The 13,719-nt window shown below is 42.4% G+C and overlaps 1 protein-coding gene across 1 annotated transcript in view; it reads left to right on the forward strand.

The window, feature by feature from the left end:
- Positions 1-247: 247 nt before the first annotated feature.
- Positions 248-13,719, forward strand: part of KLHL4 (kelch like family member 4) — a gene marked incomplete at its 5' end in the record, with an annotated part of 28,351 nt that continues 14,879 nt past the window's right edge. Inside the window, one exon of the mRNA XM_083371805.1 lies at positions 248-672. Within this exon, the coding sequence (XP_083227931.1) occupies positions 248-672 (425 nt within the window). The remainder of the gene's footprint in view (positions 673-13,719) is intronic.

The raw sequence follows: 13,719 nt of genomic DNA on the forward strand, positions 1-13,719 counted from the left end.
AAGGAGTAGCCGAACTGTGGAAGACCTGCAAACAGAGGACGAAAAGGAGAGAAGCAAAGTCAGACCTATCTGAGGGGGATGGAGACCAGCGATTGAGGAACTCAGAAGATAAACAGGATCCTATTTCCTTTTCTTAGAATAACACGCTTTCTTTTCTTTTTTGCTTGCTTCCTTGATTGCAGGACTGCCTTTCCTTTTATATCTCTATCATCTCTATCTCTATATAAATAACCTTCAGCTTGCCAAGATGTCAGTCTCCGGAAAAAAGGAATTTGATGTGAAACAGATCTTGAGGCTCCGCTGGAGATGGTTTAGCCATCCGTCTCAGAACGCCACCAGCCCCGGAGTCTGGCTGCAACAGGAAGGATATGAACATCGAGGGACCTCAGTTCAAAACAGGCTGAAGAATCACTCCTGGGACAGGAGTCGGCTGAAAAAGAACAGCAACCCTCTGCATCCTAACCTCCTGGTGCCAGGACCCAGCCTGACTCCTCTGGCTCAGCAGCCGGCTTCTACCTGCCCCCATGAGAGCCTTCCCACACCTCTGCAGGTAACTGAAGAGACGCCAAAAACAACGGGAAGCCCAGATCTGGCCGAGAAAGGAGAGGGCTACAGAAGCAGCCAGGAGTTACAGATGATTACCGAAGAGGACAGCCATGAGTCAGTCAAAAGGTAAGCCCTTTTTGACTTCTCAATTCAAACTCTTGCACCTAAAAATAACCAGTTGGGTGGGAATCTATCCTGATGTTTTAGGGTAAGATATGTAAGGGATGCGGTGGCTCAGTGGGTTAGGACGCTGAGCTTGTCGATCAGAAGGTCGGCAGTTTGGCGGGTCGAATCCCGAGTGCCGCGTAACAGAGTGAGCGCCTGTTACTCGTCCCAGCTTCTGCCAACCTAGCAGTTCGAAAGCACGTAAAAATGCAAGTAGAAAAATAGGGACCACCCCGGTGGGAAGGTAACAGCGTTCTGTGCACCTTTGGCGTCTAGTCATGCCGGCCACATGACTACGGAGACGTCCTCAGACAAGCGCTGGCTCTTCGGCTTTGAAACGGAGATGAGCACCGGCCTCTAGATTTGGAAACAACTAGCACACATGTGCGGGGGAACCTTTACCTTTACCTTTTTATGTATAGATTAACAGCAGTATGGTGACTCAAGATGAAGTACCCATGGAAAGATCTCTCGCTCCCCCTCCCAAAAGTCTACACCGAGGTGACGACTTCTTTAAGACCTGTGGACTTCAAGTCTCAGAGTTTTGCTGGCTGGGGAATTCTGGGAGTTGAAGTCCACAAGTCTTAAAGTTGTCAAGGTTGGACACCCCTGGTCTACAGTCTGTAATTGGACTCCAGAACTACAGTGAAGGGAGGGTTTGAAGTCAGGAGAGGAAAAGAGGACGAATTCATGGCTGCATCACACACACACACAACCTGAAGGGGTGGAATTAAAGCAAGGTGTCCAAAGCATTGGCTCTTGAAAAGATGGGCTTTCGACCCAGTTCCTTGCTCTTTAAATGAAACTAAATTGAGCTGAAATACTCGCTTCCTCTGTAGCAATGTAAACAAGGCATTAAAAAAAAGGATTTTTGTGCTGTGCAAAATTGGGTTGTGTTTTGTGCCTGGTGTGGGGTGGTGGTGGTGGAAAATATTCCTGCTTCATCTGTTTCTATCCCTTGCTTCTTCTCATAGCGTTTTCAGTAGCTCGGCAGAGCATTTGATCTTCGGTAAATAAACCAGTTGCAAATTGTCCTTTGTAGGCATTTGAATGAAAGGAGCATGCTGGGATACTCAGCATTATAGACACCAACATATTTACACCTACACACACACACACTCACTACACACATACGCACCGTGTTTGTACAGATGCATGTATGCTTCCTGCTTTTGATCTTGCTGCAGCTGTCCATTGCCTCATTGATAAAATATAATTAACCTTGAACTGGGCTGAGACACAGCTTTACAAAGATTTACTGCACGTTCAAAAACTGTGTTCAGCTCCAGGGCAATTTGCTGTGAGATGAAGCTAAAGGCTGGTTCTCTATTGCACAATTGCATACTTAAGTTTGGACGGAGCTTCTTGGAATCAAGTTAAACGTCTTCAGGATTCAATAGGACTTGAAATGTGTGACAGGGCAAACTTAGCGGAGCAACAACTTTGCTGTTAACAAACAATAAATCCTTTTTCAGGATTCTAGTATACCCACAGCTATCTCTGTGCTTCTTTTTTATCCACCTACCAAATCCTATACTAAATTTGAGGGATCAAAAATCTCCCTTTATGGGTATGATAAATGTGCAGCGCCATTGTTTTTATTATTATTATTATTATTATTGTTTGACTGTGTTTTTACAGCAGCCTTCTCAACGATTAGCAAATCAGGATCATCACTTCTGCCCCTCTTTTGATAGTTCAAATTTTGCTGGCAAACAGGAAATGTCAGCAAGGGATGAAAATGTGAAATCAAAGATGGATATAGACTAGGGCAGGGGTAGGCAACCTTGGCTCTTTTATGACTCGTGGACTTCAACTCCCAGAATTCCTGAGCCAGCCATGCTGAGGGGAAAGGGAGAGGTTTCCAAGCTGAGCCATGCTGGCTCAGGAATTCTGGGAGTTGAAGTCCACGAGTCATAAAAGAGCCAAGGTTGCCTACCCGTGGACTAGGGTAATTTTTGACCTCACAAGACCATACCTTGCAGTCTGTCATGAGCCTAGACAGATAAAAGGAAGTCCCTTTAGTAGTTCTTCAGGCAAGCTGATGGGACTCCCTGCCACAAGCCACTAAGCCACTCTTACAGGGCTTTAAAAACAGTCAAATTAATGACCAGCTGGTTCATTGATAATTCAATGCATTGCGTAAATCCAGAAAAATGAGTTAGTTCAGTAAGGTGATTGCCTGATGTGAAGGCAGCCAGTGACTTAAACGCTAGCAAAAAATATTTAATTTAAAGGCAAAATTGGGACATCTTAGACTTCCATGGTATATCAGTGGCAGGGTTGGTACATGATCCAAACCAAAGCTCTTTTGTTCATGTACGTACCAAAGCTTGGTCCATGATATCGTTCCTATCATTGTGTAGGTTTGGACACCTTCTGTGGGCGTCATTTTGCTTTGAATGATCATGAGAAATAGCCATAAAGTTTTGGGTACATAACTGGTTGCTGTGCATGCAGGATGCTGGGCTACAGAGACGTGTGGCTTTATCTTGCAGCGCTGTAGATAACCATTCTTTCTAAATGCTACTTTCCATGCCATTCTAGATGGCTTTGTGGTAGGGAGTTCCGACAGGGTGCAGTAAGTCTTGGCGGAAAGCCTCATGAAGCTTCACTCAGGCAAAATGTTCTGGTGGTTTTAGAAGATCATCTGAGAATGATGTCATCCATTCATCCAGAACATCCCTTGAAGTTTTCTTTCGTTCTGAGTCACTTTTCAGGAATTCCCTTTCCCTGTTGGTTTGCCGAAACTGGAGCATTTCCAGGAGAAGTAGAAAAGTAGGAAAACCTGGGAACTGATCTGACTTTTTGAAGAAGCCAGTGAAATCTAAGGCTCATCTACTTCAAGGTTATTTTCTCCCAATCAGAAACCTGTGGGAGGTGGACTAAGGAAGCACTGAGGCAACAGCTGTCTCATTGGTCAACCACTGTTTCTTCTCAGTTCAAAAGGACAATTAGGACGTGAACTCCACTCGTGGATTTGTCTACCCCAGGAGTGTCAAACTCAATTTCATTGAGGGCCGCATCAGCATTGTGGTTGCCCTCAGGGGGCCGGGTGGGTATGGCCAGGGTGGGCGTGGCCTACTGGGTGGGCGTGGCTAGAGTGCGTATGGCCTACTGGGTGGGCGTGGCCAGCTCTACATCGTTCCCATCAAAGGTGCCTATGGGGGCCTGGGCAGGTGTGGGACAGATCTGGGGGTCTCTGGTAGAAGGAGGGTCTCTGGGCCAGGGCCAAGGAGGTGGGGGCCATTCCCTCACTGTTTCCAGGATGGCTTCGCGGGCCACATGAAACCACTTCGCGAGCCGGATCTGGCCCCCGAGCCTTGTGTTTGACATGTCTGGTCTACCCCAAAGAAGTAGGAGTTTTCCCACCCATTTCATCCTTTGGAAGGCTAAGAGGGTAGAAATGTAGCCATAATTTAATTTAATTTAATTTAATTTAATAACATTTATATACCGCCCTTCTCCCTGAGGACTCAGGGCGGTTCACAGGGCAGAATAAAATAGTGAATACAAACATTAAAAAAAAGATTAAACAAATTGCCCTAGTGAAAACAATATAAATACAACACTGAAAACCCCCAGAAAAGTTAAAAAACAAAAAATAAAATAACCCCAACACTCCCCCTCAGGCTAGGCCGGCTTGTACAAACAGAAATGTCTTAAGATCGCGACGAAAGGAGCGAAGATTGGGTGCCATCCGGAGCTCAACCGGTAGCTGATTCCATAGTTCCGGAGCGCCCACAGAGAAGGATCTCCCCCTGGGGGCCACCAATCGACATTCTCTGATCGGTGGCACCCTGAGGAGGCCCTCTCTGTGGGAACGCACAGGGCGCAGGGAGCTTGATGCCGGCAGCAGATGTTCCCTGAGGTACTCCGGCCCCATGCCATGGAGTGCTTTAAACACCGTTACCAGTACCTTGAATCTCACCCGGAAGACAACTGGCAACCAATGCAGCTCACGGAGCAGAGGCGTAACGTGGGAGTATCGGGAGACTCCCAACACCACTCTCGCGTGGTGAGACGTGAATGAACTTGAGAAGCTTTAATGTCAAACAGACCCGAGATGTTCACGACTAGAGAAGTTCAGATACTGATCAGACGTGTGGAATTGAAACCCATTTCAATTCCAGGTCACATCTGTATTTTCCATACAGGTGACATTGAATTGGACCCACAAACTAATAGAAGCGTAATCTTATTTCAGGCTCCATAATGACTTCAAATCAGCATCCAAACAAGGTCAGGGTTGACTATGTAGAAAATCATTAAATCCTGAGTCTGCAGACTAGCAGTACGAGACCCAGAAGGTTAAACGCACACGTACCTCACTTTCAGAAAATAATGCTCAAAGACCCGTGACAGTTTTAGCTTCTGTTCTCTCCGAGCTGGATAATGAAATCAATAGTTTATTGTGCTTTTATCTATAACAAAAGGGAGACATGTGAAGAAGGTTTATTGAAGTTAGAACACTGTCACACTTTTTAAATAATAATAAAAAAGATCTATTTCCCCCCCCTCTCCTATTTGGAATAGCAATTTACCAGGAAAACCATCTTGACTTATTGTCACAAATACTTACGATCAGATCCTTAGTTTTCATCAGATGTTCTCAAGGGAAAAAAAAATCTGGGCAATGAAGTAAAAAGGAAGAGATGATTGTTTCTTTGGAGTCAGCTAGGCTTATCAAAAAAAGAACCGTGAAATATCCATCGCTGTATGGAAACAGTAACCTTGCCATTCAGAAAGCTATCCTGTATGGCATTAAAATATTCCTTTATATATATATTATGGGTGGCATTAATGCTCTTATGGGTGGCATTAATGGGATTCACCTATGCCAGGGATCTTCAAACTTGGCCCTTTTATGACTTGTAGACTTCAACTCCCAGAATTCCTCAGCCAGGCCCGCTGGCTGAGGAATTCTGGGAGTTGAAGTCCAGTTGGCTGAGGAATTCTGGGAGTTGAAGTCCACAAGTCATAAAAGGGCCAAGTCTGAAGACCCCCTGACCTATGGAATTCAGTACTGATTTAAGACACTGAGATAGTGGCACAGCTGATGGCCCAGAGCTGTAGCTGCTGCATTGCTGGAAGTTTTCAAGAAAAGATTGGAAGTTCATTTGTCCAGGATGGTATAAGGTTTCCTGCTTGAGGCAAGAAGCAACAGATGGAAACTAACCAAGGAGAAAACCGACCTAGAACTAAGGAGAAATTTCCTGACAGTGAGAACAATTAACCAATGGAACCTCTGGCCTCCAGAGGTTGTGGGTGCTCCGTCACTGGAGGTTTATAAGAAGAGATTGGACAGTCATTTGTCTGGAATGGTATAGGCCTCCTACTTGAGCTGGGGGTCAGACTAGAAGACCTCCAAGGTCCCTCCCAACTCTGTTATTTTGTTATTCTCTTAACTATAAGGACATACAATATTTGGGGTGCACAGAATGCTGGTGATCTTCCTTTTGATGCGTAATCATTAATTGGTCCAGCTCGTCCAATCAAGGAGAGAATATGGCCGTGGGGAAGAGTTTTGGGCAAACAGAATCCCCTTCCACCCCATTTTAATGGTTGAACAATGAATGCATAACCGTTAGACCCCATGCAGGCAACAGGGAAAGACTTAGTTTGCTGCGTACCACAATTTCCTTCCTGAACTCATTCCATACATAGGTGTGCCTGTAGTTGATCTGCAGATTGGAGAGAATGTGTAGAAATATGTTACGCTGGGCAGGTTCCCCAGAAACATTTTACAGTGGAAATTTCTGCAGCCGCAGGCAGGATTGATGCAAATACTTCGAATACTCATTTCTTGTCTACCAATCAATCACAAATTTCAAGCTAGGCAACTTCTTCTAACAACCTTTGTACTACATCCTTGTAGCCTTCCTCCCCTACCTTGGTTTTGCTTTCCTTCCATGACTGCAATCTTTCCTCAGGACCTGATTTGTAGAACTGATCCTCAATTCCTATTGGGACGATCCATATTACAATCAATGCATGGGGATTTATTTATTTATTAACTTTACGCTATCCATCTTTCCCACAAGGTGAACCCGGGTGGCTTACAAATGATAAAAAAACCACACACACAAAATAATTAATAGGTTCTTTCTCTTATAAATGCAGTCATTCACGTCCACCTTTAAGCCATCGACACTCGCTGTGGATGTTAACTTCTGATTTTCTATTTCTGTTTTTTCGCTTCTGTTTTTCTGTCCACCTTGTCGCAGTAACTAGCAACTTTCTTGCCTAGATATGTTAGATCCACTGTTTCCATGGCCATCCATGCTGTTCATATTCTGTGAAGTTGGTTTCCTAGCCAACCTCGTACACTGTTTCTATTAAAAAAAAAAGTGGCTGGATCTGTCGATATTCTTCCCTGGCAGTTCTTGCTGGAGTCAGAAATGCTTGTTCAAATAACGGAGACAAAAGACAACAGATAAAAGCCAATATATGATCTTTAGTTTGCTGTAGGCATTATATTATTTAAACAGAGCAGAACAGCCTCTGGACAAAGTAACTTTGAGGGTGATATTCTCAACCATACAGGTCAAGAGAAAGCACTATATTTTTCTGGGCACATATTTCAGATTGAATATTTATTTATTTATTATTGATTGATAGCCTGTCTTTATTATTATTATTTTTACAAATTACTCAAGGTGGCAAACCACCACAATCTACATGTGAGGTGAGATGGGCTGAGAGAGAGGAATTAACCCAAGTCACCCAACTGGCTTTGGTGCTTAAGATGGAACTAGAGCTCACCATCACCTGGAGAATTGGCCCAAATTCACCTGGTGATTGGTCCAAATTTATTGGCTAAAGTGGGACTAGAACCCTGTCTCTTGGTGATTGGCCCAGGGTCACCCAGCTGGCTTTCATGCCTAAGGTGGGACTAGAACTCCCAGTCTTTTGGTGATTGGCCCAAAATCACCTAGTTGGCTTTCATGCCTAAGGTGGGACTAGAACTCCTTGTCTCCTGGTAATTGGCCCAAAGTCCCCCAGCTGGCTTTCATGCCTAAGGCAGGACTATAACTCCCTGTCTCCTGGTACTTGGCTCAAAGTTACCCAGCTAGCTTTCATACCTAAAGTGGGATTAGAACTCACAGTCTCTAGCTTCCTAGCCCGGTCCTTTAACCACTAAGCCAATTTGCTCTCTTTTTATCCTCTAGATTTCAATTAGAAGTGCTGTTTTGAAAGTAATATTACACTTTCCTGTTTCTTTTACTGCCTTCTGGTGCTTTGGAAAATCTTTGTGGTGGCCCGTCAAACATTGGAACGCTGTTCTCGCATCTCCCCTAGTTCTTCTTTTCACTAGACTAGAGACATACCCAATTTCTGCAACTGTTCTTTCAACTTTGTGAATATTTTGTTAACGCTTGGGGAAAAAAAACAACTTTTTAAAAAAGATTCTGCAGACCACAAATGAAAAGACAATCCAGTGCATGCAGGAAGAGCAAGTGGGTCAAAATGGTGTTTGTACCGGACTGGATTTCAATCAACAGGCAAGTGTACACTCATTTTCAGAAAAACCTGAAACAGTTTATAGAAATGCAGTCTAAAAGCCCTTAAGCATTAATGGACAATTGAAGGTTGTTTGATGGTTGAACCATGCATTTCTACACTATTTATAGGAGACTAAAAATAAACTATAAATAAAGAAGAACAAGCTATTGGTAAACATGTCCTGAGCTTTAGAAGGTTGTCCTTACTTTGTGTTGTTAGTCAAATATAAGAGTTGGAAGGGACCTTGGAGATCATCTAACCCGCTGCTCAAGCTGGAAACCCTATACCTTTCTGGACTAAAACAATGTCCAGTCTCTTCTTAAAAACTTCCAGTGTTGGAGCATTCACAGCTTCTGGAGGCAGGTTGTTCCACTGGTTAATTGTTCTAATGGTCAAGAAATTTCTCCTTAGTTCTAGGTTGCTTCTCTCCTTGATGAGGTTCCATTCATTCTTGTTCTTCCTTCAAGTGTTTTGGACAACTGTTGACCCCCTTTTCTTTGTGGCAGCTCCTTAGATATTGGAACTCTGCTATCATGTCACCCCTGGTCCTTCCATTCACTAAACTAGACACACTCAATTCCTGCAACCGTTCTTTGTATGTTGTAGCCTCCAGTCCCCTAATCATCTCTGTTGCTCTTCTCTGCACTCTTCCTAGTGTTTGAACATATTTCCATGTCTATGCTCCAATATTAGTGTCTGGTTCTGAGCAATATTGAATTTTAGAAATGCACTGCTATTATTTTTAACCATATTGTAATGCTATTATTTTTAACTATGGAATCTGTAATATTTTCCCTGTAGGCTCTCTGTGACCTTCCCAATGAGTTCTGGGGTAAATAAGAATAAATTAACTGTTTAAAAAGCCTTGAAAGAACAGGCTTCATGTGAACTACCTCGAAGTTTCATAGGAAACTGACCTGTCACTTAGTTTAATAAATAGTAGGCTGTTATCTTTCTTGGCACCTTAAACTAAACTCAGAAAGTCAAGCAGTTCAAGGTTATAAATCTGCAGCTGTAGTAAATTTGTCAAGAAAATTTTATTTTCAATTCCGGTTTTCCAAGTTTGATGCAAGTAATGTCAAGTCTGATGGAATTGGCAACCAGAATCCAAGGAGAAGAGAAGTCGTAATACAGTCCAAATAAGATATACAGGTTTCCAAATTGAATGTTGTGGATTAAAGTAAGTTCCAAACTTGGGCAATGAGAGTGTTTCTGTATGGTTATACAGAGAATTAGGCTCTGCTTGAGTATAATTAAGGCTGATGAGCTCTACTGAATTTCTGAGCCAGGCTACTTGAGGCATTAATCAAGTCCTGAATTAATCAGCCTACGACAGGCATTTTTCCATGTAAACATAGGATCCATAAATGAAGGTAGCTGTGTTTTTGTGGGTGGGGTGGAACAGCTGAGGTCTTCAGGGATAGGTGTCATGGTTCCGATAAATAAGACAGTTCAAACAAAAACTCAAAAACAGGAGGACATCATTTTGCCCTTCTTTTGGTTCAAAGATTTGGTCCTTCTGTGTCTACTCTGCTAAATGTCTCGCCATGCTCTTCTTTGTCAGAGGAGGCTTCAAGGAGAGTTCTTCAGACATTTTATATACATTTAAATTTTGTTTTTTTCCCCCCTCTCTCCATTAGACTTCCCAGCCCCTATTACATTTTTTTCTCCTTCACGGAAGAGTTGGCTTGTCTACGAGTTTGCAACCATATCACTTACAGTAGAAACACACAAAAATTACTATTAAACAGAAGGCCAGTTTCTATCTATGACATATCGTTCAACCAACTTAGCAGGATAATTGACAAAAAAAAGAACTAAAAAAAAGAACTAAAATAATTGTGGCTGGAACACAGTTTATTATTTATTTACAACATTTCTATCCTCTGGCTCAAAGACTCCTGGTGGGCAACCTTTAAATAAAACTCATGAAATAGTCATGCTGGCACGACTATTTCAACAGTGATATAAAAGTAAGGAAAAGGTCCAAATATATTTTGGTCCACGTATATTTTTCCTTTGTTCTGACTCTTGAAATCTAGTCATTATTAAGGTTCTACAAGATTTGGGGAGAGGAAGGGAAGGGAAGGGAAGGGAAGGAAGGAAGGAAGGATCCTAGAGGAGAAGGGAGGGAGAAGAGGAAAAGAAAAAGGAAAGGTTGTGTTAATAACGCAATAAATGGAAGGTTGAAAAAATAAAAATTAATACTGGAGGATGATTATATGTTGAGTCTTCTTGCACATCTGCCTCTCACTTATCTGTACATTTTTAGCAACAAACATTGCCTCTGAACTCAAATTTCCTAACAGAAGTGAGATCAGCCTTCAGTTCAGCACAGAATGTCCAGTCTTTTCATTTCATCTCAAGCCTGCAGCCTTTTTCTGTTTTTCTTATCCCAAATAAAATCACACTTCAGTGTAGATTTAGGCGTCTTTCCTTCTGTTCACCAATATTCAAAGCTGCCAATGCCTCTTAATTCCAGTCAGTGTCTTTTATAATTAGGGCCTGAAGAGTGAATGCAAGCTGTTGAATTGCTAAAATACACAAGTGAGAGAAAAGGACTATTCTGAGATTTTTTTTCCCCCGTATGGCAAGATATTCCTCCTTTGCATTAAGTTTTCACAACAGCCTAGCCAAATTCCGGCCAGCAACTACTGTAAGACTAAAAGTTAACAATTGGAATTGTCTTCTTATAAACAGGGGCTAAATTGGTGAGCTTCTACTATTAGCTTATTATTAGATTAGCTCTTGTAGCATGTTCAAATCTTAATCTGAAGACTCAATCAATCAAACCATGAAGACTCAATCAATCAATCCATGAAGACTCAATCAATCAATCTTAAGACTTGACAGAGACAGGTCCCATCTGGTTACAAAGTGGATAATGCTGAACATGTACAGAGTGATTCTCATAGCTTGATGGGTATATCTATTCAAGATTTGATTCATCCTACAAGAGAAGTAAGGGACGTGGTGGCTCAGTGGGTTAGGACACTGAGCTTGTCGATAAGATGGTCGGCAGTTTGGCGGGTCGAATCCTGCGTGCCGCGTAACAGAGTGAGCCCTGTTACTCGTCCCAGCTTCTGCCAACCTAGCAGTTTGAAAGCACATAAAAATGCAAGTAGAAAAATAGGGACCACTACGGTGGGAAGGTAACAGCATTCCGTGCGCCTTTGGCGTCTAGTCATGCCGGCCACATGACCACGGAGACGTCCTCGGACAAGCGCTGGCTCTTCGGCTTTGAAACGGAGATGAGCACCGGCCCCTAGAGTCGGAAACGACTAGCACTCATGTGCGGGGGAACCTTTACCTTTTACCTTTTACAAGAGAAGTATGCTCTCCTTGACTTTATGTTGGGTATTCCTCATTTTATTTTGTATGTTTTGCATTTCCTGCTGCACTTGGCAACCCTCTCTTCCCTCACTTCCATAATGTCCTCTCTTGACAGCAAATACAGTCTTTGGCATAATCAAAAGAACAGCCTGAAAGGTATTATCAGGACAGCAAGTTGCTTTTCCGATGAGGCTGTTTCTACGGAAACCACCGTTTCTAATTATGGTGGGCCTTTCTGACAGCCTCTGCAAAATGACACATCACTTTGGAGGTGTGCATCATGCTGCACATATTCTCGGCATTTTCTCTGGTTAGTGCTCAATTACTAGTGTCCACAACAATTTTGGGGTGAGGCTCTTGATATGATGATGATGATGCTATTTGTACAAATATTTCCCGATAGAACTTTAGCTGTACCTGCTAAATATGTGAATGCAAGTAGCTCTCCATGCGTTACAACCAGACGTCTGAGGCAAAGGGATCAAATGGGAATATAGGCTAAATGTGCTAGGAAATTCTAAATTCCAGTAAAAAAAAACAACAACACAGTAAATATGTCAACTTGGCTTTAAATCCCATGAGTTCATTGCAGTTTGCTTGGGACTAAATGGATGAAAGAGTATATTCTGAAATCAAACTTATACGAGCATAAATTCCTTGAGCAAATCCATCCCACTGTATTAAAAAGGGATCTTTCTGAGCTGAAAAAGCAGACACAGAATCCAAGCAAATACGGAAATGCATTTTCCTTATGCAAAGCAGTCATTCTTTTGGTCTTCCATCTTTGCCATTCATTTGGCAAGTCATTTTCTTCTAATCATTCTTACCTAAATCAGATATTAAAATGTATAAGCAATTACAAAAATAAAGAAGATTAATTGCAAAAGCAATTATAATGGAGCAGCTGGGTGAACAATAATTGAATCTTGCATAATTAGATCAGTAGCTCGCAGCAATTGCAAATAAATCAGGTTTTTTTTTCCCAGCCCCCAGCCTTTCTCTTCTGGATTGGTGCAATGGGTCCCAAGTTACCATATTTCTTCTGCATTTTGTAGCCTTCTGACTTGGGCAACTAATCAAAACATAATTGACTATTTACCTGACAAGCCAAGCAGATTATTTGAGCTGCACAGCACTACCACAGTTTAATTTATTATCCTGTATGTGGAGGCATGTCTCCTGAGATATTTGGATGCATAATAAGATGTTGTTCATCAGCTCACAATTATCCAATCCTTTCTAATACTTCATCAGAATTACCTTTCTAAGAAAGGAATATAATGGGGATCTGTAGTATATGCCAGTAGATTCCCTTAGGAGATCTCCAGGACTCTTCCTGAAGCACTGTTAAAATTTTGCAAGCTTTTGCGTAGACGTGCCCAAATCTTGTCTATCTAATTTCACCAAAACCTCATGAAAATGTGCTCGCCTCATTTGAGATCTCAGGAGACTTCATGCAACTTGCAAGAGCTCTGATTTTTGTCAACTTACAGGAAGACTTGGAGGAACTCTTGGAAAAAAAATTGAGAGCCTTCTTTTTTTTTCCAGCAACCTATCCTTTGTGGATCAGACTGCACCATGTCACCTGGAACCGAGGACAATCACTGTTCCCTATTTGACAAAGCTGAAAGTATAGCTTATGAAACTCGGCTCACAAACCACGCCATAAGCCACTATGTGCCCTGGTTAGCATGCTGTCTGTATGTCTTTGGAGATTCTCAGCCATCCAGATTGTGGCTGTTCCAAAGGTGCTTTTCGAAAGGCAACTGGACCTTCTCAGGGTTTTTTTTCCCTTGAAGCCCCTTTTTCTTCTCATCTAAGAAGCTTCTTCAGTTCTGGCTGAATGGTGGGCAATGGAAGGATTTATATTCCTTATATTCCTGGTTGTTAGCACTCTCAAGGTCAGTCATTAGTTCTTTGTAACTCTGTAGTTCTGTCTGCTTTTCTGCAGCCTGTGGCTTGTAAGCATTCTATAATGGTCTTAGAGCTACAGGTGAATCTTCAAACCATGGCTGATGCTTTCACTAGTTCCCATCTCTTTGGCTTTGACAGGAAGACAAATAATAGAAGAACAGGCTTCTGTTAAGAAGCTTGGTTCACCTTACAGAGCTCCCAAGAGGTTCTGGGTTCGGAAATAATTGAGTTGTGGGTGAGAAAGATGGAACTTGA

The sequence above is a fragment of the Vipera ursinii genome, assembly GCF_947247035.1.
Source record: "Vipera ursinii genome assembly, chromosome: 12".
Lineage (NCBI taxonomy): Eukaryota > Metazoa > Chordata > Lepidosauria > Squamata > Viperidae > Vipera > Vipera ursinii.